Source organism: Polyodon spathula, chromosome 13 (assembly GCF_017654505.1).
Source record: "Polyodon spathula isolate WHYD16114869_AA chromosome 13, ASM1765450v1, whole genome shotgun sequence".
Lineage (NCBI taxonomy): Eukaryota > Metazoa > Chordata > Actinopteri > Acipenseriformes > Polyodontidae > Polyodon > Polyodon spathula.
Genome location: NC_054546.1, coordinates 39,452,198 through 39,478,268, shown reverse-complemented (window position 1 = coordinate 39,478,268; position 26,071 = coordinate 39,452,198). Strand labels below are relative to the sequence as shown.

The window sequence follows — 26,071 nt, the reverse complement described above, 5'->3', positions numbered from 1 at the left end:
GTTCTGTGAAGAGTCGTCCTCTGCCACCATGAGGTTTTCTTTTAATTCTAAAAATGGATGGAATGTTGACAGGTGGCAATACAATATGCAATTGAATGAAAGAAAAAATACACCTACAAATGTACTTTTTCTCGATCGCTTGCAGTACAATACACTACAGACAGTACAGAGGTGTTCACTTTGCAAGGGTCACTTACCTATCCTCATTCCTCCAGCTCCAGCTACACTAATGGTTTTGCAAAGGAGGCTATTGTTTCGGCTGTGTAGTTATTGGTTTTGGTGTCTTTGACCACAGTTTCATTCACATTGATTTAGCAATCAAGAAAAACTGTAATTCATGACTTGAACAGGATTTGAAGCCAAACCTTATGGGTCTATTTAACAATATTTTTGAAAAAGAGGGATTAATTCTTCTGTTTCAGGTGGGACTTGAACCACAGCAAACCTCCTGGGGTGGCTTTCTTCTTCCACAAACTAACATATAAATGAAATAGTGATTTAGCATGTATCAACTTATTTATATAAACTGCGTGTTCTGCTTTTCTTCAGAGAAAATTGTAATTAGGTATTTAATGTATTAGAAATACTCAATTGTGCAATGGCAGGTAAAATGCAAATGGTCTCAAAACTACAACCTCTCTGCAGACGTTTTCCCTTGATGAACACAATTGCTCAACTAACCACACTGCGCATATTATCAGGGTTTACGGTTCGATTATTTGACAAATCAATTGTTGATCTATCCTGGTCGTACCGCATGCAGAAACACCATGAACAGACGGGCGTCCTGGGATTAGCTGCCACAATATTTATTTGTCTATTGTTTGGTGGTTATTATAACAAACTCACACTTGTCGTCACATTAGTGGATACTTAGGCGACTATATTCTTTATACAGATGTAAGAGAATTACTACATCTTTTTTTTTTTTTTTTTTCAGATCCACTAACTTCTGAATCTGTCACCCGTGACGCATTGTGTATGCATGCGCGCGGCACACTGATGTTCCTGCCTCCGTTTTCTTTCAGCTCTTACAGTAGTACCTGATCTTTTAATAGAAGCATGAGATAAACACACTTGCAATGCAAACCGCGCTCGCATTAGGAAGAGCATTAAAAACTGAGATCATGACACCAGCGACGCCTATAAAAGAGTCCGAAGTTTTGGGGATGAACGCTTCTCTAATTCCCTTTTGGAATGGGTCGACAGCGGATCTTGACAAGAGAAGAGTTCTGCACTATGGACAATTCTCTCCACCCGTCTCGGTTCTTCTGGCAGTGCTCATGTCACTCATGGTTTTTGCCACAGTACTTGGGAATGCTCTGGTAATCCTGGCTTTCGTGGTGGATAAAAGTTTAAGGGCTCAAGGCAATTTTTTCTTTTTGAACTTAGCTATAGCTGATTTTTTAGTTGGTAAGTTGTTTTTTTTTTTTTGTTTTGTTTTGTTTTTTTAAAACAAATTTATAGCAAAATATTATTATTATTATTTATTATTATTATTATTATTATTATTATTATTAATAATAATAATAATGCCATTTAATCAGTTGTAGTCAACATGGGAAGGGGCAAGTTACATGTTAAAAAACAACTTTCAAGTTGAGAGTTCAACTTTTTGTAAAATATAATTATAACAACAAATAAGTACTATTTATATATATGATATATATATATATATATATATATATATATACTATATTATATGTATATATATCTATTATATATATATATATAATAATGTGTGCATTGTACATTGTTTTTCTTTTTATTAAAAGACAATTCTGTGGGTTACTAAGTATGGACTACTTTTATTATTTGTTTAGCAGTCAGATACAGTGATCTTGTGCAATTGATATCATGTGAAATAAAAACACGTGTTTCATAATTGTTCATGTTCAGGATTGGGTTTCTTGTATTTGCAGGCGTTTTTTGCATCCCAGTTTACATTCCTTACGTATTGACTGGAAAATGGAAACTTGGACGAGGACTTTGTAAGCTGTGGCTCGTTGTTGATTACCTGCTCTGCACAGCATCGGTCTTCAACATCGTTTTAATCAGTTTCGACAGGTTTATTTCAGTCACAAGAGCGGTAAGAAATTAGTTTATTGCTTTTCAATATCCATGGATGATATGTGTCCTTAATAACAATGTGAACATATCGTCTTTAAAAAAACAAAACAGATAAAAAAACATAATTGTGTATATATCACTCCTGTGCAAAATAAACAATTCCTTTGTAATTCTATCAATTCCATAAAATACATTAACACTGATAAGGTTAATGTTAGCATTAGTCAAACAATCAACCAATAGCCTTATATTACATATGAAACAATTTCTAGCCGTGCTATCCACAAAACAGAATTATCCTGTAAATCACTGGGTTTCAAAACAAATAATTGACAATATCAATACATCAGTACAAAGCAGTGCACTTTTTGCTTTACTACTTTACTACTTCTTTACATCCTTTTGTTTATTTTTAATATTCTAGTGTGCATTGCATTTAAATTGTGCATATATATATATATATATATATATATATATATATATATATATATATATATATATATATATATATATATGCGTGCACACACACACACACTTGTGTTTGTTATCCTGTCAGGTAAGCTACAGGAGCCAGAAGGGTGTGACCCGAGGTGCGGTACTGAAAATGGCAAGTGTGTGGCTGGCTGCCTTTCTGCTTTATGGCCCAGCAATCATCAGCTGGGAATACATTGCAGGGAAAAGCATCCTACCAGAGGAAGAATGCTATGCAGAGTTTTATTTCAACTGGTATTTTCTCATGATGGCATCCACAGTGGAGTTCTTCACCCCCTTTATAAGCGTGACCTACTTCAACCTCAGTATTTACATCAACATCAGAAAGCGCACCCTCATGAAGAACGATAACCCAGCTCCGGGGCAAGGAGAAGAGATGGTCTTTCTTGGAAAGAGCAAAAGACAACAAGTTTTTTTTGTCAGACCTGCAGCTAGAAAGAACAAAGGGAAGAAATCCAGGGCAAGTAGGTTTTCTGCTGCTAAAGTCTGTATAGGAGATAGCGATGTTAAGAAACTAGCTTGCCAGTCCTTGGACCTGCCACCTTTACAACTGGAAGAGCTGCCCAGGCAGCCAGCTGACTGCTGCTACAAGTCTGTAGATCAGTTCTGCGGCACTCAGCGCAGGTCTGACATGGCCACCACTATGGCCAACCGGTTCCGGCTTTCCAGGGACAAAAAGGTGGCCAAGTCCCTGGCAGTGATCGTCTGTGTGTTCGGACTTTGCTGGGCTCCCTACACCTTGATGATGATCATCAGAGCAGTTTGTCATGGACAGTGTGTCCTGTATTACCTATATGAGATATCCTTCTGGCTCCTGTGGTTAAACTCCTCCATCAATCCTGTTTTGTACCCACTGTGTCACATGAGCTTTAGAAAGGCTTTCATGAAATTGCTCTGCCCCAGGAAAATAAAGATCCAGCCACAGTTGTGATCTAAAGTGTTAGGAAATGTTATGTTGTCTCAAAGGATCATTGGAGGTATAGTACATGGGAGAAGCAGATCAGTTAATGATGGAGCTGGTACTAAAGTACATTGATTTCTGTGAAGGCTGAACTTTCGTTTTGTTGTATATTTAAATGTTTCCGTAAACAGCGTGTATCCTATTCATATCACACTACAAAATATGTGTGATCATTAAGCTTTGAAACCATGTGGACTTGCAATACGTGTTCATCATAAATTATTTAGGTAGCATGAATAGGATATACATTTCAATCAATGTTTGTTTTGAAGAATCATGGATAGCCATGTCTTAATTAGGCTTCAATGAGTCATTTAGTATGTTGAAATATCACTGTGCAATGGTTGTCATTATACTTTATATTGTGATTAAAATTACACCTTCAGTCTTCATAGGTTTTAAAAAAAATTTAAAAAAAAGTTTGCCTTTGTGAGTCTTGGTTTTGTAATCTAGCTGCTTGTCATGGTAAATAACAAAATGGTTAATAAAGGCTTGTAATTAAGCACGTGCAATGTATTTCAGATTTGTGTTTTCATTTTAGTTTGTGTACCCAAACCATTACAGAAGATCCTGCATAACAAGCCATTGGATTTTTTTTCAGTGCTCATTACAGTACTAGGGAATATTCCTGGATTGCAGCAACCACCTATGCCTGATCATCTCACAATTCCAGGTAGATTATAAACTTTTTGTTCTTGGCCATCTAAGACATCCTTGTATTACAACCTCAAAACAAAAATAATAAAAAAAAACAGTACTTTAAGACAGTCTGCACAAAGAAGATAGAGCATGAGTTTTGTGATTATGCATGTTAATAGGTTCATTTACATCTTTACAATCTTCTTAACAGGGCAAATACAATTAGAATATCAATAGCTTTAAGATATTAAAGAAAGAAAATTCACTAAATAAATATTTATAGGAATAATATTGTTTTGCCAGTATATAATGTATGTATATAATCTTTATATTTACTGTGGACATGAGATATTTTAATTAGTGTCACTACAACAAAGAACCAGCTTATATCAAATGCAATTCTTTCCTCCAAGCTAAAAACAATAAATCAAAGACACGAGAAAAAAAAAGTTCAAAACAATATTGTACTGCTGTTTGATACTATACGTTTGGCAAGGTGGAGACATACTTGCTCAAGGAGGCAATTATCACAAAAGGAGGACACACTGAAATTGGTTTGCAAAAAAACGTATTCATTCAATTATAGTTAAGCTTAGTAAAGCGAAAACAGTTTCTACATTTCAAAGCCTTTTGACGTGTCCAAGGAAGTTAGTTAAATATATTCACAAAGCAGCTATGTTAGAGGTTTTACAAAACAAGACCACAAAGTAAAAAGTATTTAGATTGTTGTAAGAAATTAAATGGTTCATTGCAATTTGTTTATTTGTGCAAATAATGTGATACTGGTGATGGATTTTACTGATTTACAATAAAAGGTTCATACACTATTTAGATCAAAAGGCCAAAAAAAAAAAAAAAAAAGACCTTAAATATGCATATATAATAAAGTTATAGCTGGCACATTCACTCCAGTTCTAAGTGGACCATACACACTTTTTTTTTTTTTTTTTTTACAGCACAATCTTATGTTTTGAACCAGGTGTAAATTATGCATACATGCATTAATGTATTTTAATTTGTACAATACACAACATAAAAGTAGTTTGCATTAAATGAAGACTAGAATCCCTCAAATGGAACAAAAAAAAAAAATTAAATGAAGACTAGAATCCCTCAAATGGAACAAAAAAAAAAAAAGTCCCAAAAACTGGACTATTCTGAAGCAGCTGGTGTTCTACAAAATAATGAAAATGTGTATTTATTTCTGCCACCTTAGAAAACAACAGTACATTACACAAAGGACATACAGAAGCAACAACACAGAATGCACTGAGATGAGCTGCATGGACAAAAATAAAAATCCACTAACCATGCCCGATTAAAATAAGCCAGAAGATCTTGGAATTAATTGGTCACTGGGTGCTTGTTATTAACTTGACAATAACTTCGTCAAGGAAAGCTTGTGTGCGAGAAGTGCTAGGCCCGAGTAAGTAACATGGTAACCTTGCATTCCTGGCACCATTTAAAAGGCACGCTCTACAAAAATCTAATTCTAGAATGGCAAGGTTGATAAAGACATGGCAGCTGGGGGCAGGGAACCACTGGATGGAATAGTTTAATTTGTGCCATGTGCATTTCTTTGCATCCCATTTTACAGGACAAGACCTTCGTAGGTCGGTCCATCGGCCTCAGGGGACTCTTTCCGCAGGCGCAAATGCTCCAGTGTGTTGTGAAAGTGTTTGTTAATTTGCTCGGCTTCTTCGCTGGCCTCTAGGTTTGGAATATCTTCTCTTATTTTCTGAATGAGCTGGTTTAAGACTTGTACTGTCACCTGCAATTTATGTCAAATAAAATAACCTTTTAGGCACAATTTCCCAAAGTTGACAGTAAATAAGAGCAGTAACAAATGTAAATAAATAAAAAAAAAAAAAAAAAAAAAATATGCAGACTTACCACATCATTTTCTTTTTCATAAAAGTAGACGTATCTGTTTAGGATTTCAATGAACAGCTGGACCTGCAATGATGGATCCATGCACTGGTTGGCAATCTTTAGAGCTTTCTTCAAGCACTCCATCACTCTCTTTCCATCATGAATCTAAGAACCAAAACAGAAAACACTTGACAAAACTGATCACCTTCAGTGTTTACATTTTTTAAAATGTCTGCCTTGCTTATTAAAAAAAAGTGTAGCAATACAGTATGTACCACAATACATGTTAGTCGTGATGAGCTACTTGTATAACACATTGTGAAAATGCTTATTTAATGAAAAATTAAATGACAGGGTGTGCATGTATTCATAAACTATAAAACCGAAAGTGGGTTTTACAGCTGGAATGAATACATACACACCCTGTCATTAAAACACATGGCGGTGAACTACAATGAGCTTTAGCAGTTGTGCTTTTGGTTTTGTACGCGATAAAACATACATACCTCTATTGCAACATGATATATCATGTAAAGAAAGGATCACGATTCACTGATATACGATTAAACATTACAGTCCTAATTACAACTTAATCACTGATTCTAGCAGAAAAACAGGACTGCTCCTTACCACTGTTTCTGCTTAACATTTAGAGAATGGTAGCAAACCTACCTAAACAAATAAGCCACAATATGTACACAGAAAAGGAGGGATCGTCCTTCCTCATTCACGTTTTCGCAGTTTTATTATCAGCAGACACGCAAAAACTTTTATTCAACTATTTGAACACTGCAGATGTCTAGAAGAGAAGATAACTAGTCAGCTATTGTAGTTTGGGAAAGACTAATTCACTTAACACAGCAGACCAGTAAATATTTTATGCTACATATTGTATCTATCTAGCTATATATCTACACAGCAACAATTCAGCTAATAAAAGCAACTGTCATAGTAGTTTACCATTTTCAAACCTACCTTTAGAGCTGTAAAAAGAAAACGTTTATTACGTACCTCTTCTCCGTTCTTGTCGGTGTTTCGACCAGACCAGAAGAGATGTGCACAGATGCTGACAGCACGGCATTGATCAGGCTTCTTAAGGAGTTTTGAAGCAGCCAGTGCACACTGGGTCCTTAAAGGTTCATGGTTCTCTTCGCTGAAACATTTCATCCGCTCAAATGTTCCAATTATCAGCGTAATTGCTGCCAGCTGGGCCTTAGAATCACTGATTTCATCCTCATAAAGAGAAAATGCCTGAAGGAAAATGCATATTAAATGAGAAATCAGGTCTCATTGTTACATGCCTGTTATCTCAGATCACCCATCTTTTACACCCCATAATTCACACACTAAACAGGTTATAGAGGGTATTGTCAGACAGACTAGGGCATATACAAGGATTGTGGGGAAAACTTTGACCTCCAGGTCAAGGTCAAAATGTCAAAAACAGAGAATCCGCATGGTACTCTACAGGAGTAAAACCGATGAGACAATTTTGATACAATTTTGTATAATTAAACAGTTAGATATGAACTTGTTTCCTTGTGTTTGAATATGTCAATATAGCCTTTGCTTTTGCCTCTCTCAAGTACCATTGATGATGAACCAAAACCACTAATCCAATAATCAGTTAAGGATTCTCATAACTTGAGCATAACTTGTGTACTTGCCATATTAACCAAAAATATAACCACTTTCTGTATATGGTTAATTACTGTAGATTTATGAGAAAATGCTATCCTACACTGCAATAAATAAACCAAGACTAATAATTTGCAAAAAAAATCAAAAGGCGATCTTTAAGAGCTTCTGTGGCAAGTTATTTTTTTAGATCGGTTCTCTGCACACCATTTTCAATATTTGGAATATGTTTTCCAGATTTATACACAAAAGCTATTTAATTGATATAAGGTCTGACTTTATTTTTCCTCAACCCCCACAGTGACTTATCTTGGTATGGTCATCAGGGGGCAGTGTGCTGGCATCTTAAAACAACCCTTTACACTTATGACTTGTGGGACAGAAAGAAACCCTAAATATAGCAGCAATTCACATGTATCAACATGGGATTGTGTGACTTACTGCCTATTTGACTTGTCATTCAGTTACAGCTATCTGTAAAAATAGACGGTTTTGAAAATGGGCAGACTCTTTCAGGCAGGCTGCTACAGTGTATATAGCAATACAGCTTAGAAAAACAAAATATCCTTTTTATATATCTTTAAAATGTTCCCTTTTCAGAAGAAAACAAACCTCTATATAATGCATCTTAGCCAGGTTGGATTTCCACACGCACCACCAATCTTCAGCTCTCACACAGACTTACCTGCGACATGAACTCGTACGCCACTGTCTCATGATTCTCAAAGCCAATCTCTCCGGCTGCCAGCGCCCCCTGCAGGAAGACCCGGAGAGGCAGCTCAGCCAGCTCTGCTTTGATAAGAGCACTGATGGTCTGGTGGGCGAACGAAAAGATCTTCTGGCACTTCTTCTCCCACTTATCATCCTAGTGGAATTTCAAGAAATGTAGACACATAAAACAACGTTCTACACAAGCATATATACATATGTGGAGATGGGGCGGGTGCTTTTTCTTCTTTTATGATTAATCATTTTTAATTGAAGAGGCAAGTATAATGTTGAGGATATAGTGTTGTGGTGATAAAAAAAAAAGTGGAGTCTTGATTTTTTTGGTGGCAACCCATCACTGAATTTAAGAGGATTATTTACATATTAAGAGGGAGTAAGAAAAGAAAGGATTGATATTTGTTTGAACCACATCCTATAAAATAATTTCTAACCTAATTTGTAATGAAAACCAAGACTGGTATTTGCCCCTTGAGGACAGAACGATGCATGCAACAATCCAGTACAGAAAGGGTTAAAGAGAACATCAATTCATTCATTTATAATTTAAGTTTCAAATAGCTAATGGCTACTCATTTATGGTATTAGAGAACAATATACAGATAGCTGCTACACAAGTGCAAAAAATGATTTGTTTAACATTAAAATATGCTGACATTTGTCTGTGTTCTGTAGAGGGAATTTCAGATTATTTTTACACGGCATACAGAACACCACAAACATTTAATTATTTTAAATATCTGTTGCCAGATGGTAAAATATTCGGTTCTGAAAGGAAGTCAACTTACCACTTTTGAGTTCTCTTTATACCGGAAAGCAAGCCGATAGGCCGCGAATATCAAAGGGGGTAGTGTGTATCGAATCCTCTGGTTCCCACCCGCACCAAAGTGCTTCCTGGCAGTGTTTAGGATCTGGGGGGGAGGGGGGGGGGGGATAAATAAATAAAAACAAATAATAAAGTGGTGGGACGAACACAGGATTTTCATATTCGCTCAATTTAAATATTCGTTCGGACATTTTACTTTTTAAAAAGTAATAAAAGCCATTATATTGCTCTGAACACAGGCAGAGACAGCACAGCAGCAGGGGGTGTGACAGCGGCCTCTGTGTGTTTATTTTACAGCATGTAACAGGTTCAAATAAAAAATTATCCCAGGATGAAAGAATAAATTGTGTAGGACTCATTTTACCTCAGTGAATTAACTACAAAACAAAGGATGCCAAATGCAAGTTTAAGTTAAACGTTTAGTTTGTTCCTGAAATATAGTATATAAATTTGACAACACATTTTATTTATTTTTTCATTCCTTAACATTGCCATTTCTTCACAGTAAATGGTGGCCAGACACATTTTCATAATTATGACATAAAGTTTAGTACTTGTGTCTTTTTGTAGCTGAACAAGCAAACAAACTGAAATTTAACTTTAAACGTTCAAATAAAACAAAACGTGGAAATGTCGTTGTAAAGTGAATGGGGAAAACAAACTCACCGCTTTGGTTCTCTTATTATATTCAACATAACAGAAAATGTAATATCGCAACAAAAAAATACACAACATTAAGACATACATATGTGTAGCGAATACAAACATCTGATTTTTGTATCCCAATAGATGTCAAAAAATATTCGTTTGGACATTCTGATATTTGTCCCATCACTAAAATAAAATAAAATAAATAAATAAAGTACTCTCCTTTCACATCACTCAGACTGAGCATGTACGCTATGTTTTTATTTTTATTTATTTATTTTTAATGGTAAGAGAGTTTAATGATCTTCAAGAGTATTTGAATTAGTGAAATCAGAAATAAATATGTAAGATTATGGTTGAAGAGTGACACATTGGCAATTTCAGAATTGGATCATTCTAAAAAGTAACAAACAAATCAAAACTTTAAATGGATAAAAGGATTACCTACTGCCAAGTCCCTATGCCCCAGGATACCGGGGATATATTCTATTAATATATATATATATATATATATATATATATATATATATATATATATATATATATACATACACACACACACACACTTTTTTTTTTTTTTTTTTTACAGACAGATAGGAGTGATTCAGTCTGCATACCAAATACTGCTGGTCAGGGTCCTCGGAGTGAAGCAGGTGAATGAACCTGCCCACGAGACTCTGCTCCTCCGCAAAGTCTTCTGGATCAGGGTCCTCCGCAGGCTGGTCTGGCTGGTCCTGGATCAGGGTCGACACTAGGCTCAAGATGGCATCCACCTGAGGTGTCAGGAAATACAGAAGTACCATCAGCAACTGTGATACAGCCAGTTGCCAGTATCAGTGAGGCACTAAAAACACCACTTATTCAAGTGTAACCTATCAAATACAATTAAATAAGCTCTCCTTTGGGTATAATATATAGTTGTATAACCCTAAATTGGTTGGTGGGGGATCAAGAAAGTTAAACTTATTTTCTCATTAACAAAACGCTCAGCTACACCTTCGGGTTTTGAATAATTGGACAGACTGCTTAATTAATGCATCTCTGACAAATCCAGGCTTTATAATTGTATTCCCAAAAGTTACAATTCTAAATTGCTGTGATTTTAAATATTTCTCCTGTCTCTTTTCTGGTCCCTTGATGCAGCAATTTAATGCCCACAAAATAACAGAAACTTTCAGGCCCTGGGGACTAGTTGATTCTGTTTGAATCAATGTACAATGCTGTGCAACTTATATCACCTGCCAAATGGATGGTGTGTGTTTGGGGGGAGCTCAGACACTGATCCCAATACACCGCTTTAGCTGGCACATTCCCTTACCCCTATACACAAGGATAAGACATGATTGGAGCCTATCCTGTATACATACCTCAAAATATAATACAGTGCTGCCATTTATTCTGGTTCATATAATGCCTCACCCTGACTAAGCCAACAGTCCCCACCCTCTAAAGCTGACACTGCCTTACAGTGAGAGGTCTTTAAAAACTAAACTACCAGAAGAGGCCATGCAAACAGCAGCTGGCCTCAGTGGTGAGAAAACAACTAGGATTCAAAACTGAAAGCATCTGAAGGTCAGGTCTTGTGACCAAGCTGCCTTTCAGAGTTGAGTGTAGGCAGGGCACCATACAAGTGCATTAAGCACAGTATGAATCAATACCTTGCATAAGAGCAGCATGCACTTAAAACTAAGGGTGCACCGACAGATTTTCTCTGCCGATACCGATAGCCGATGGTTATCTACCCATATCGTCCAATACAGATAGGATACCAATAATAATAGATAGTGCAGATAAGCTGTTGTAAACTACTAGAACAATAGGGCCTACATTTAAACTGTTTTATAATTATACATGTTAAACAGTTAACAGATATCGTTTACTTCATTGTATTTTCATAAAGTGAATACAAGGAATAACTATTATATTGTGTGCTTGTCAGCAATTTAACACAAAAATAACATTTTGAATTTGTACTAGTAAAAGCACTTCTGTAGAAAAAAATGTGACGTTAACTTTTATAGCCACTTACTGCTAAACATTACGAATCATAACTTCTACCTATACTGTACAGTAGAAAAGAAATGTAGCCTATGCAATCTTAACTACAACAATGTTCGTTAAATTCTTATTTTAAGCACACACTACTTAAAAAATGCAGCACAACTTAAATTGCTCACTTCAACCAAAAATAAAGAGATGTCATAAAAATATCCAGTTACAAAATTCAGGTCAAACTTGAATTCGTTACTACCTGCTACCAATGCAGATTAAGCAAGAATCAACAAAAATTACAAAAGGTCATTTTGAAGTAAATTGCCTAGTAGTAGTAATAACTTTTTTTAAACATATCATAATAATATTCTACTCCCAATTCATCACTGGATTTAATGTAGCATCAAGTCTGTTCTGCTGCAAGGAACTCGCTATCCTAGTGTTGTCTTCAGATATTTAAAAAAAAACCAAACGCCACTCTTTTGAGATGTATTTAGGATGACCGCACGTTACACAGCACTGGGAAAATTCTGTCTCAGTGTTTTTGCGTTATTAATAAGTGCGCTTGATCAAACATTAAATTCTCTGCTGGAAGAAATTCAAGCAGGAATAACGGTGTACGTTATCGGCTAAAATATCAAATTATTAATTTCCCTTGTATCAGTGCCATGCCGATAGGCTACCAATTACAGTGCACGCCTACTTAAGTTTAAAATTCTGCCTGGAAAAAGTTTTCTGCAACAATACCCAACAAATACAGAAAGCAGATCAAGAGAAATGTCACAGAATTACGACCACCACCTTCCTGGAAACACTTGATTTCAATGTTAATATTGTAACAAGAAATATATCTCAGACTATAGCTAAACCCCTTGTCAACATATACATCTCTTTACACTGCAGCTACAAAGTTTAATATAATGCATTTACAGAGTATTATTTTTTGTTCTGTTCTCGGGACCAAATTGCATGTCTTTCGATTCATCTCTCCAGTCTGCAAGCTGAAGTTTTAATTGAGCGAATGAAAATGACCTTCAAAAGATTTGCAGTTGGATGACAGGTTTCAAAGTCTGCAGTCTCTTTGGGAGCAAAAACATAGAATTAAGCCGTAAGACCAATATGACAGTTCTCTTCATGGGCTCTGTACAGAAAAGTTAATTTTATGTCTAAATCTAGCGCTGGGATTAAATGAAAATGTGGCACATCTTGTTTAAAAAGGGTCTGTAAAAAGGCTTAGCAGACAGAATCTCCAAGCTGAAGCTATAATGCAAAACGTACATAATTACCACGACTGGAAGCACAAAATGAGTTATTTGTATCCTTGTATTACCATTATGTAACATACAATCATACCTGCTCCTGTGCGATTATCTCCGTGTTGTAATCTAGAGTATTGCTCAGGATGTAGCAACTCATGTTCTTTCGAGACTCGTAGTCGAAGTACTCAAACAGAGGATGGAAGTGTTTCAGTTTCAGAACCGTCACAATGTTGTTGTAGGTGTCGATGGGGATCTTTAGCAGTCTTGTCAGCTCTTTTGATACTGCACTGCTGGTTGCAATACTTTTAAAAAAAAAAAAAAAAAAAAAAAAAAAAAAAAAAAAGGAAGAAAAAGGAAGAATTAACTATCAAGTTGATTGTAACATTAATTTTGTACCACAACACTTTAAAAGTACGACAAAAAAACTGGATGTAGTTGATTCCAGAAGCATCTTGCACTCCACAACTACTACCCTGTAGGCATAAAATAGGTCATTTGAGCAGTTCAACAATAGGCTTGGGGGAAACTAGAACAGGTGAAAATTGGCAAGCAGCCACATCAGAGGCTGTTGTAAAAGTTATTAAAGCGTCAATGGGATCTTTTATAAAATAAAATACAACGTCCATTTATTATTATTTTTTGGACAGCACTGGCTTCATGTGTGAAATGTGCCCAGCTTCTGCAGAATACATCATCCAAATATCAGTTTGTTCCAGCTCAACAAGTAATATTTCACCAAGCTAAACAATGAAATGTGATTGCAATCCCTCAACCAGGTCTTATCTAGGCACAACTCGCATCCTTTGAAGCGTTTCTTTCAGCTGCCCCAAACCTTTGGAAACCTACTTGAGCTCAAGTGAAGCTGTTTTGAAGAGCCTGTCACCCACACAGTAACATAGCAATTAGCATGCTTATCAAGTGTAACCAGGACATGAAAAAGCTATGCAGATAAAATAATAAAAAAATAGAGTGTTTTAAAGGAGAGATGTATGTTTGAAGTGGGATTAAAACAAACACTGACAAGGGTATCTCACCTCTCCATTTTTTTTTAATTAACTGGTTATTTTGGTTCTTACTTACTGTTCAAGGTTTAGCTTGTTAAAGATTTCCACAGTTGTCTCCAGAACTTTGTCAACATAGTCCACCCGGTCAGGATAGCACTTCATAGCCAGATTGATGAGAGACACTTGCAATGAAACCACATCCTCTGATGGCATGTCTTGTCTCGACTGGAAAGACAAGGTCACCAATGTACCATAATTTAAAGGACAGGTGTACAAGATGAATCCTTTAAAATTATTTCTCCAGAATAACAGACCGACAATAAAATAACTCATTGCTTTAGCACACACACATATGTAGGTTATGATCAACAAACATGATTTTTAAAAATAAAATAAAACAAAATAAATAAAATACCTGGATAACAGTAGCTACTTGTTGTGAGAAAATATCAAATAGTTTAATGTCAACTGGAATTCCAGGGCCATCCTCTCGGTGAGCAAACAATGCAAGCCTGCAATAAAAAAAAAAAAAATTTAAAAATTAAAAACAAATACAATCAAGCAACTTAACAAAAGCTATATTGTGCAATGTTCATATCCATTTTTTTTTTAGTTCTATTATTTTAAAAAGGTAATTCCAATATATAAAGTCAAGCAGTCCTTGTTATACGAACTCAGAATCTTTTCAATTATTATTTTTTTAACAATACTGAATTTCTTTACCAAGATGAATACCTCGATTACAGTACAATGAGCCTACAAGGTATAAATATCTTAGAAAAACAATGCTGACACGAAAAGCAGTTATTAAGTAACAGGCAATTAAATCAGTCCTGTGTCGCCTACCCCCCATTCACTCTTTTACTGACCTATCAATCAGAGCAATGATGATATTTTTGACATTCACATGCTGGTGCAGCTCAGCACAGGATCTCAGGAAAGGATTGAGGGTCTGAAGATGAAACTCATCAGGAAAGACCTGGGGGTGGGGGAGCAGACATGAATATTGGAAACAATGCAATTTACAGAGGGAGGCAAAGTAGAAGACCACACCAGTTTACTCAATGAGAAATTACACCTACAGAAGAATGTAAAATGCATGAAATAAATATGCTTCTTTTATTTGAAGATTGTGAGCATTTGTATTTCTCATGGGTAGGGGAGTGGGGGGAATCACAATATAAAAAACAAAACATTACCTGAATAATACATTCCATGAGGTATTCTTGAGCAAGGGCATCTCTGCAATTTACCACTTGCTCCAAGATCCCAGACAGCACAATCTGAAATAAGCAACAAATGTAAATGCATTCTACTTAAACAAAATATGCTTCAAGTTGTTAGCACATGTACAGTGAACACACAGTTTGAATAAACTTCACATTTAAAAATAGTGCTACTTAGAAATACTAAAATAAACAAAAATGACTACAAAAGATTTAGAAGCAAGTAGTTTTTTGAGATTTACGATTATATATTATACTGTAAAAATTACTTTAGTATAAATACATGTTAATTTGGATTCATATGTTGTTTTTTTCTGACTATGAACGAAAAGACACACATTTGCCCGTTTTTCCCATTTGAAGTAGTGATATTTTGAAATATCACTGTCCTGGTCACAAAAGCAAAGTTTGTGGGGAATAATAGCCATTTTCTATACTTTTGAGGCATAAGCAATTAGGAAATAACATTTACTACCCAGGAACAAAAAAAAAAAAAAAAATAATTGTTACACGGTATAATAATAATAAACATCTTTTTCCAATGTCGCCAAATGTTTTCACAATTAATTTTTTATCTAGCATTGAGTATTTCACAGTTAGGAACGGTTGCTTGTAGAAATAGGAACTGACAAAGTCTGTGTGTGGGGAGTTGCAGGATTAATCTAGTAGCTTCAGAATGACAGCATCTCTCATGACTGTACCTGTTTGTATTTCTCCACATTAACTCCCTCTAACTGGCTCAGACGGACCAGGTTGGTCCCAACAAGAATCCTCAGCTCCTGACGCTCTCGCTCCCTCTTCTCCCGGTCTCTGCTGTGACCCTGATGCTGCATTCGAACCCACAGCTTGTTCATCTCCGCAAAGTTCAGGAGTACAAAGTCCATCGAGTCGTTAATGTCACCAGTAGTCTCCTCTCTAATAAGATTAGATGCAATTTAAATATATTTTTTTTTATCCTTCATACTCGCACTATCCAACAATATGCTGCAGACTGTTTAATTAGAATGTAATTTGCTACCAAGAAAGCCAGGAACAATGGGACACTTTCAAACTTAAAGCATTCCTCACATGTATTTCCATAAAACCTCAGTGAAAGCAGCGTATCAAATAAAAAAGAAACTAAAATTTAAAAATACTTGTCGGGACACTTTTTACAGATATAGGGCCCTATTTTAAATTTTCTTGTGGTTCTGTGTATTTCTGAGCCCACGAAGATCTAAGGTGGAATCAAGATCGGTGTACTTCACTATGCAGGCCTAAAAGCAAAAGGGCCAAAACCAACTAAACGCAGCTGGCACAAACTGACAATGGAATGCAGACAACCCTGGGCCAAGTGGATTAGAGGTGTAAGAATGTGCTATAGACTAGAAGTCAACGATCAGAAGCACACCAATCTAATCAGTGTGGGCACCAGCACACGTAAGGAAGCAACAACGCATTCCACTGCACACTGCACTACCACATTATTGCACAGAATGGGAATAACCATTGTTAAAATTGCATGGCTTTTACGATATCTGTACCTCCAAGTCATTTTCAAAAGAGGAAATATTTCATACTGGGTAAGGGAAGCGAGGCTGGAATGAAGGGACAGTGGGTTCATGCACAAACCCTTCATTGGATGCCTAGGTTTGAAAGTGGCTTATGCCATTTTGCCCAGAAATTGACTGTACCACAACCACCACCACACTGGAAATGCATTCTTACTCTGGCTGTTCCCCGTCGTCTGGCAGGATGTTTCTGGTGCACTGCAGAAGGTAGTTTCTGAGGAAGAGGCCTCGAAGGGGATGCTGCACTCCTCTGCACATTTCCACCAGGTCCTTCAGGATATCCTTGCGAGACTGTGGAAACGACTTCACGTACACCACACCCACAGTGATCAGCAAGTAACTGTAAACAGACAGAGCAGTGCAAAACACAATCACTGCTGGGGTAGCTAGCAATGTATTTATTTTTTAATAAAGTTTGAATGGATTTTCATACGGCCACCAATATACACAATGAACCCCATAATTAAATCAAATTAACATACAGTGAAACTGATCTATTAAGGCCAGCCAAGGGACCAAGAAAATGTGACTTAATAGTGGTGTATCATGTATCGTGATTGGCTGGTAGGTCTCATTAAATAAGTCATTTAACAGAGGTTTGGTACATTTGGGACAGCAGATGGTGGCCTTACTGAGTACAGGGGTGCTCTTAATACTGAGAGCAACTTCACACAACTGCCAACAGCAACAAACAGTCACTGGAAAAGAAAGAGGTCTTAAATATGAGGTGGGCTTAGTACAGAGAAACCTTGCTATAAGGCCACCTCAGTACTAAGTATTAAAACATAAACTGTATAAATGTGAAGAAAATTTTGAATTTTAGGTTAAGAATCCATTTCTCTATTTTTTATTTAGCATAGGGTAACTAGTGGTTACATCGCCTTTAAATGGCTTCCAAGCATGCTACACTCTTAGCAGTAATGCTAAATACAACAATAAAGGCATCACACATATTTTTAGGCATAATGGTCTAACACTGAAGTTTCTTTACAGCCTTGATGCACAGTATTTCATTAAAATAAACATTTGCTCCTGACACCTAATTATGTTGGACAAAATTCATAACAGCAGGTATTGCACATGGAGCTGAATGATCCTACAGTTACTGAAAATAATGCAAATGTTAAAATATTCTGCAGACAACAGCGAAGCATACTGCTGTTTCTGTATATAAACACTTTCCAACAGGAAAGTGGTCTCCCGTAGACACCTAAATAAATAAATAAATAAAGCTGTTGTCATGGCAGCCAAATCGGTAAGTCCTCTAAGCACTGCAGACTCCCACCACTCAATTTTTTGTGAGAATCTTATTTTACAGCAAATAAGTAATTAGTAGACCGCAAGACATTTTTACCACTGGGTAGTGAGAGGATCACATGAAGCAACACCTGGTACTCCAGCACTATGCTCTAGTTAATCTATTGTTGTTGCAGTGAAGCACACATTCAATAAAAGCTAATCCAGTATAGGTATTCCACGTGGAATGCAGGATGCACCCTATAGCCTGGAGGTCGCCAGTCATGAACGGGAGTTCCCTGGGGGCGGCGAACAATTGGCAGAGCACTGCCCGAGATGGGGAGGGCTTAGGTCGGCCAAGGTGTCCTCGGCTCACCACACACCAGCGACCCCTGTAGACTGTCCGGGCCTGCCTGCAAGCAGCTCAGAGCTGCGTGGTCCTCCAATGTTGTAGCTGAGGTGGCTGCATGGCAGGCCTGCAGAGTGAAAAGAAGCAGACGGCTGACGACACACGTTTCGGAGGAAGCGTGTGTTCATCTTCATCTCTGCCGAGTGAGCGCAGGGGTTGCAGCGGTGAACCAGGCTTAATTGGGTAAAAGGACTGTGGCAGAGCAAAGACCCAGTCTCATAACCTACCATTATACTTCATCCATCATTGACCAAAGCACCAAACCAACCAGCACAGGTGATCTTTAAGGTTAGGGTCATAGCAAACCTCAGGAATTCTACCCATTGCCAACCTTATTTAGCAATTTTTGTTAAAAGAACTTACAGCCTTGGGATGATGTTTCCTGCATACTGAACTAGTTCGTAGAGATCTGACACCTTCCTGCCTTTAGCAAACTCATCAGTCAAGTAGACCTCCAGGTAATGTAGTTCATCAGAAATGGCCATGTCTTCAGTCAAAGTTAAGCCAAAAAGTCACTTTATTTGAAAGTAAAAAAGCAGCAGTATATTCAGGCAATAGGTACTGTTTATTTAGAACGTGTATTTCAAGTTGAACCTCACATAAATTACTTTGAGTTTGAATCATTAAAATCAATTAATTTTACCAGCATAATACTACAGGGTGTGATTATACAGAGTCGCCGCTGCAATTAAATTTAGCTCGTGCATCCCTTCTTTAATGGCAACTGCACACAACATTTACCAAAGTTCAGTCAGTTAAAGGAAAAAACCTCCATGAGAAGTCAAGGTCAAATTGTCTTAACTTTTTGTTCTCCTTATTTTGCACATTTGTTTTTGTTGCCGTGAAAATCTAAACTTTTTAGGTTGGGTAACACCAGCACTGTCAAAGGAAAGGATACAGAGTTCGTAATAACTCTTTGGTGACAGCATGGAAGTCCTCAGCTCTCCAAGCATGTTTGAGGCATGTTTCAGAGCATCCATAAGCTTGTTCTTGTCCTACAAGCAAAAAACCATCAGTGTCAAAGCATGAACGCACAACTTTGAAACACTCAATCTTCACATATACACAGAATTAACAACTCTCCTCAGGCTTGATACTGCCTTTTACAGTTGAAAGGTCAGAGATTAAAATGTTTTAGAATACAAAGCCATTTTTATCTTGCCTCAATAATGATAAAACTTTAACTAAAATAAACATTTACCATAAATCCTCTAACAAAGATATATGGATAGGCAGAGGGACAGAATTAATCAACACACTGGACTGTCAGACACACAGCCATATAAGACAAAAACTAATTAACATTAATTTGAACAGGCTCTTCAAAGCATGTTTGTTTGGTTTTTTTTAGGGTTTTTTTGCAAAAATAAAAAAGGGTCTTGCTTTCATTAAGGCTTTACTGTATTTTATGCAAACCTTGCACTTGAGAAAACACTTGTCTTTCCTCTCAAGGTATCTGTCGATATACACTGTCGCTGAAGCATTTGCTTTTGGAGGAACGGCGAGAAACAATTGTGCTTACCAGGCAGCGCTTCATCTGAAAGGACTGGACCTTCACAGCCTGAATTGCTTCATCCAGAAGCTTTTCCTGCTCATCCTGCGGAGACTGCTGAGTGGCAGGCTGAAAGACAACACATAGACTTTGTTGAAAACAAATGCCATTAAAGAAAAACACTAGTGATGGACAGGCACAGTGATGGATCCATTCAATTGACCTAAACACACACAATGTGCATCTAATTACTACCATGCTTTACATAATTATAACATATACTTAAATGTTTGTGAAATCCAAACAGTGCATGGGAATCTATTGTATGGGTGTGACGTTTAAACATGTATATGATTCTGCTTAGTTGCCTAAACAAAAGATATCATGTCACTTAATCTAAGTTGTGCGTTATTCATTTGCTTTATTTTTTACTTTACTTTCATTGCGTGAGCTATGTGAATTTGTGAATCTGGCACGCATTTCCTTTAACTGCAGTGTAACAACAAAGCCCTGAACCACTTATCCCATAATGTAAAAAGTCTGTTATTCCAATTAACTAAACTACAATAGTGTTTTCTAACATTTACAGCAAAATAACTAATACCTCAGTGCTTCAAAAGACTCGGATCAAAAAAAAATGTGTCAAAGTGAACCTCAGAGACAATTTCAATTTGAAAAATATGCTGATGTTACATTTAAGCGGGACCTGTGTCTGCAGAAACAGTGAACATAAATGCGTTGTTTTTTTGTTAATACTATGGAGCAAGTAGTATTTTCAACCGTGAGACAGCACATTTGCAGTTAAGTAAATTACTAGCCCTTTAATAAATTACTCATTCGACATACCTGCCCTTTATTGGCATGCATACCGTTACACGCAACAGGGAAGTTTAAATACGGCGTTAACGTTAATTATGCATTCTGAACTATAGTCTCAATAAGTATAAAGTACGATTAGTGGTTAAAACAAACTACGTACATATCAATCGAGTTTACTTTCTAACTTCATCTGGAGCAAAATGACGGGGATCGACATATACATTCTAGCTTTTTTTTTTTTTTTTTTTTTTATAATTTTCTTGTCAAATGCAGTGTATTGCGTTTATTTGCATGTAAACATTCACTACTTCCCTAGTATGTTATAATTGTTTAAATACTTATTTGGTAGTGTGCAAACTTACAGGTTATCGACACGTCTGACAACATTATTTATTACCGTGTGCATAGTTAATTTTACAATAATAATAATAATATGCACGGTATTACAAGTGGAATTATTTTCTACCATTGAAAATAGCAGGACAGCCACACTAGGCCTTTGCACACCACCCATCTAGTAGGACCCTAGTTTAGATTTTTAAACATGTCTTACTAGTTACAAATCGAAACTGACATATATAGACCGCATCGCGTGCACATAATGCTGATTATCATCTGTATTATTCTGCAGATGTGCAACTAATTCATCAATAATATTAAGACTTACCATGATTATTACTAAGTCTGTATCAGGAAACACAACCCCCGTCAATCTCTCCAAATCATGTGACTGCAGCTAGCTAACCCTGTGACGGTTCCAAGAAGAAATCCTCTCATTGGTCAAGAAAAGAAAAAACAACCAATTGATACATAACAGTAATAGTGGGGAACAAATACTGCAGTAGAAGGCAAAACCATTTAAAGCTATGGGCTGTAAATTGTGGGGTTTTCTCAGCAGTACAAAGTCTTCTGTCAATAAGAAAAACAAAAATACTGCTATCATGGCTGCAAAAAGAGGAATATGTTTTATTTGATTTAATTTTAAAGAAAAGGAAATTGGTAGTTATATAAAAATTTAGGCAAACTTTAAAGGTGTAGTCTCTTAAGTTTTACTGGTCTCTTATAACATTACAGTTCAACTTTCCGTTTTAATACATTTGCTTAAATAACCGGCATATTTAATGCATATGGCAACTGATCTACTTTCTTTACTGTAGAAACGCTTTACTGAAGAAATGGTGGGCGTTTTTTTTTTTTTTTCTTAAACGAAAGGACAAACATGGTTAACTTATTAAAGATTAAAATCCTACACAACATGTTAAAATAATGATAGCTAGTGCAAAATTAAATTATTCTATAATTTTATTAACTTTATTTACTTTCACGGTATATATATATATATATATATATATATATATATATATATATATATATATATATATATATATATATATATATTTCTCCAAAGTCTCCTCCACCCCGGATGAGGCGGGTTATTGCTGCGTCTCCACTATTTTAACAACAAGCCAATCAAAGTAAATCTAATGGAACGTCAGAAACAATAGCCAATCACGGGGTCTTAAAGTACAGCAAGGCGTTGATATAGCTGAAAATTCCCGCGAAACTCCAGCGTCTTTCTCGTTTGGTACAGTAGTGGAAGCTGTAATTAATATTAGTTTACAGTTATTTAGAGCAAAGTTTTCAACACAGTCAACAAACATGGAGCAAGAAATGATCAGAAGATTGGCATCTAAATTGGGAATAACTGTTGTTAAAATAATCTCGTAAGTAATAATAAAACTAGACAGGCTAAGTCGTGTGTGTGTGTGTTAAGGTACTACCCGGGTATGCGTTATTTAGATTGATTATGAGCGCTTATTGCTAGTCGTAAGCCTTATTTTTCTTAGTGTAGGCAGTAATGAAATCGCTGAAGCGTTTTAAGGCTACAGGTCAAGTGTGCACTGCTTCTGATCTCGGTAGCCTGGCAATAAGTACAATGTTTAAATGTTTTCTTTTTTTTGACAGGATGGTGCACAGTGTAATCTGGATACACCCCTGTGATAGATATTTAGATAAAACAGGTTGATTGGAATTGCCAGCATTTAACCCAGTGGATACTAGTCTGTGTGCTAAAAATGTAATGATTTCGAACAAGATGGAAGGGTACCTTGTTGTGCAATATATATATATATATATATATATATATATATATATATATATATATATATATATATATATATGGGTGGTACTATTGCTGTTTGTAGGAAAGCAGAAGAGTACCTCCGGCTGTCGCAGGTGAAATGCACAGGGCTGTCCGCACATACAACGGCAACCAGCAATGCGATCATGTGCCTGGACCTGGCAGCTGCATCAATGAAACACCCAGTAGACAAAGTAAGAACGAATGCAGGTTGTTACTTTAAACCACGCTGCTAACCTGATGTAGAAGTGTATAATGCATGTGTCAAAGGTGTTCTTTATTATTGCTCTGTCCACATGTTGATTGTGTTCTATGCACTTTTTCTAGTGCATGCGTTTCACATATGATTTTAGGATTGTTTTATGATGGGGAGCTTTGTACTGAGATTTATGGTTGTATTGAAGTTGTTATACAATGCAAGAAAAATGTTCCTCTCAAATCAGTGTAAACTTTGTATTTCTGTATTGCACTAGGAGTATGTGGTGAAACTGTCTGGGTTAAATAAGATGATATACCAGAGCCATTTGAAATCCCTGGAGTGCATGCTGGGTTTGGAGTCCCAAATGGGGATGCGAGACTTGGCTGTTCAGCATGGCTGCACAGAGGCAGTGAATACAGCAGTGAAGATACTACACAGGTGAGGAGGGAATGCCATAGCTAGTATACAAACTGAATCAGATTTCAATGCATTCAGTGGATGCAAAGGGCTTCTGTTTGAGACTGTATATGAAAGTCAGAATAGAGCCAATGTTCAGGTTTCTCAATGATCCAGAGTGAAATGTCCTTTTAGTACGTTATATAATGATACTTGAGCTTTTGTTTTTGCAGATATGAATCCAGTTTACCTGAAGCACAGCAGAGTGGATTGGATTTATCGAAGCTGCTCTTTACCACTGCAGCATTGTTCACAGCATGCAAGTAAGTCATTCAGTCTGCTCGTTAAAGCAGCTATGTCAACAGTAACAGAATTTATATGTAGTAATAAAGTGATGTCTGCAGCATGGTTATGTTAAGTTTTGTGCAAAGGAGTTGTGGATTCTGACAATGGAAATGCTAAACTTCCATTCACTAATACACTAAACGTTGTTCTCCTAGGTGTATGAAAATCAAAGTTGATAAGACGAAATTGACAGCCACCTCTGGTGCTAAGAAGGGCATCTTTGATCGACTCTGCACTCAACTAGAGAAATTTGGACAGCAAATTTGCAGTAAGTAATAACTGAGGACAAAACCGTTTCGGAAGACACTAGTGGCCATGTTTAATGACTTGCTATTGGAGGTGACGTTCTTTATGCTATGGATGTAGGTATTAAAATGCTTCAGCCCTTCTATTTTTAAGGGGTTCCTGTAAGGATCATTTGTAATGTTTTTATGTGGTTCTTGTATATTTAGCATTGTAATGGTTTTTAACTGCAGTAATGTTCTTGTTTGCCCGGCAGGTGAATCTGCAGAGCCAATCATATCAGTAAAAACAACCAGCAAGAGGCAAAAGACATTGCTTGAGTGCATAGAGAACAAAGAAGGTAGGAAGACCATCCATTTATTAAACATAGCTACAACTCCCCATCAATTTTCTTAAAATTCTCGGTGGTATTAGTCATGAAAATAACACTATGCTATTTGAGCATGCAGTAATTGCTGCTGTGTTTATTTTTGTATTATTGTATTTTTTAAACAGAAGAGACAGCAACCGAGCCTAAACAGCAAAAGTCTGAAGAATCTGTCAAGCAAGACTATGAAGAATGGAAGAGAAAAATCCTGGAAAATGCAGCCAAAGCCAAGAAAGTGGATACCTGCTGAGATTATCCTATCTGATTGACCTAAGTCACAATTTCTTTCACTTTTTACAAGTGCCCACTGTTATGATGTTTTAAACCAGTAAGTTTTTATTTTGTGTCCAGATTAGTTAAGGGTGTTGCAAATCAGACTTCGTTGACTCTGAAGTACAGATAGATAACGCTACAGAACACTGAGTGTACAAATTTGATCAAATCTGAGATGGAAGACAGTTGTTTTCAGGTGCACTTGATGCATCATCTAGTTAGATATTTTATGTACTTCAGTTGAATCGGTCATTCTGCAACAGGTGGCTGTGCTATACAGTCAGTGGAGATGTTTGTTTATTAAATGTACAGCATCACTATTGTGCTTTTATTAATACATTTATGTTGTTCATTTGCTGTATACACAGATGTTCGGATAGATATAGATTGATTGACTGCTGTCTTAATACTTGTGTTCTCATGTATACATCTTTATTTACTATCCCTTGAGGGATGCCTCTTGTGGTGTTTTTATTGCATAAAACATTTTAATAAAATAGAAGTCTTGTTTTCGTTGGGTTATTTGTTTGTTTTTTTTAACTAGTATTACTCTGAGGCATTACACATTTCACAGGGACTATATAATGGTCCAGATCCTGTTTTAAATGTGAGAGGACAGATACAAAGCATTGTTCCAGACATACAAAGGTTAATTGTCTGTAATGTAGGTAGTCATGACACTTCTGTCTAAAATTATTGCATATTATTTACGAATGTTGAAACATACTGACAGAATCAAAGCGGCAATATGTCAGTGTGAAAATAATTATTTCGTTACCATGGGAATTGCACAGATCATTACACTTGTTGTTTTTAAAAGAGCATGGCACATATTGAGAACAATTCTTCACAATTTATTTTTTTAACATTGTACAGTAGTTTGTAGTGATCAGCACAAGTACATACATGCATGCATGCACACCAATGACTGTTGCCTTCACAGAAGGGAAGTGGAACTGTGTATATGAGTACACTGGCCAACTGTGACATTCAGTTGTGATAGCCAATTAGGACTTAAATGCCCCTCTATATACTTTTTCAAAAGAACACCACACCTTTTTATATGGCTGTCCTTTGGTTTCTTTGTCAAAAAGTATTGTACATATTTGCATATATAAAAAAAAAAAATATATATATATATATATATATATATATATATATATATATATATATATATATATATATATATATATATATATATAATATTTTATTTTTTTACATATGTATAACACAATTTTAAAACAAACAA

General features: G+C 36.2%; 3 protein-coding genes across 3 annotated transcripts; 2 read left to right on the top strand and 1 right to left on the bottom strand.

Annotated features, from left to right (window-relative positions):
• Nucleotides 1–822: 822 nt before the first annotated feature.
• LOC121325659 (histamine H3 receptor-like) lies at nucleotides 823–4,035 on the top strand. The gene is made up of 3 exons (XM_041268504.1): nucleotides 823–1,413; nucleotides 1,923–2,089; nucleotides 2,627–4,035. The coding sequence occupies exons 1-3, from the start codon at nucleotides 1,083–1,085 to the stop codon at nucleotides 3,491–3,493; spliced, it is 1,365 nt and encodes a 454-aa protein (XP_041124438.1). The 5' UTR covers nucleotides 823–1,082; the 3' UTR covers nucleotides 3,494–4,035.
• Nucleotides 4,036–5,259: 1,224 nt separating this feature from the next.
• Nucleotides 5,260–21,584, bottom strand: LOC121325658 (vacuolar protein sorting-associated protein 35). The gene is made up of 17 exons (XM_041268503.1): nucleotides 21,527–21,584; nucleotides 20,071–20,169; nucleotides 19,447–19,543; nucleotides 18,912–19,035; nucleotides 17,061–17,243; nucleotides 16,055–16,268; nucleotides 15,327–15,410; nucleotides 14,997–15,106; nucleotides 14,543–14,639; nucleotides 14,204–14,352; nucleotides 13,218–13,425; nucleotides 10,490–10,645; nucleotides 9,187–9,309; nucleotides 8,358–8,537; nucleotides 7,046–7,285; nucleotides 6,056–6,199; nucleotides 5,260–5,933 (listed from the first exon to the last, which is right to left on the bottom strand). The coding sequence occupies exons 1-17, from the start codon at nucleotides 21,527–21,529 to the stop codon at nucleotides 5,754–5,756; spliced, it is 2,391 nt and encodes a 796-aa protein (XP_041124437.1). The 5' UTR covers nucleotides 21,530–21,584; the 3' UTR covers nucleotides 5,260–5,753.
• A 716-nt stretch (nucleotides 21,585–22,300) lies between these two features.
• On the top strand, nucleotides 22,301–25,988 carry orc6 (origin recognition complex, subunit 6). The gene is made up of 7 exons (XM_041268013.1): nucleotides 22,301–22,583; nucleotides 23,064–23,193; nucleotides 23,473–23,636; nucleotides 23,828–23,917; nucleotides 24,095–24,207; nucleotides 24,439–24,522; nucleotides 24,678–25,988. Exons 1-7 carry the CDS (start codon nucleotides 22,519–22,521, stop codon nucleotides 24,797–24,799), a joined length of 768 nt encoding a protein of 255 aa, XP_041123947.1. The 5' UTR covers nucleotides 22,301–22,518; the 3' UTR covers nucleotides 24,800–25,988.
• The last annotated feature ends 83 nt before the right edge of the window (nucleotides 25,989–26,071 follow it).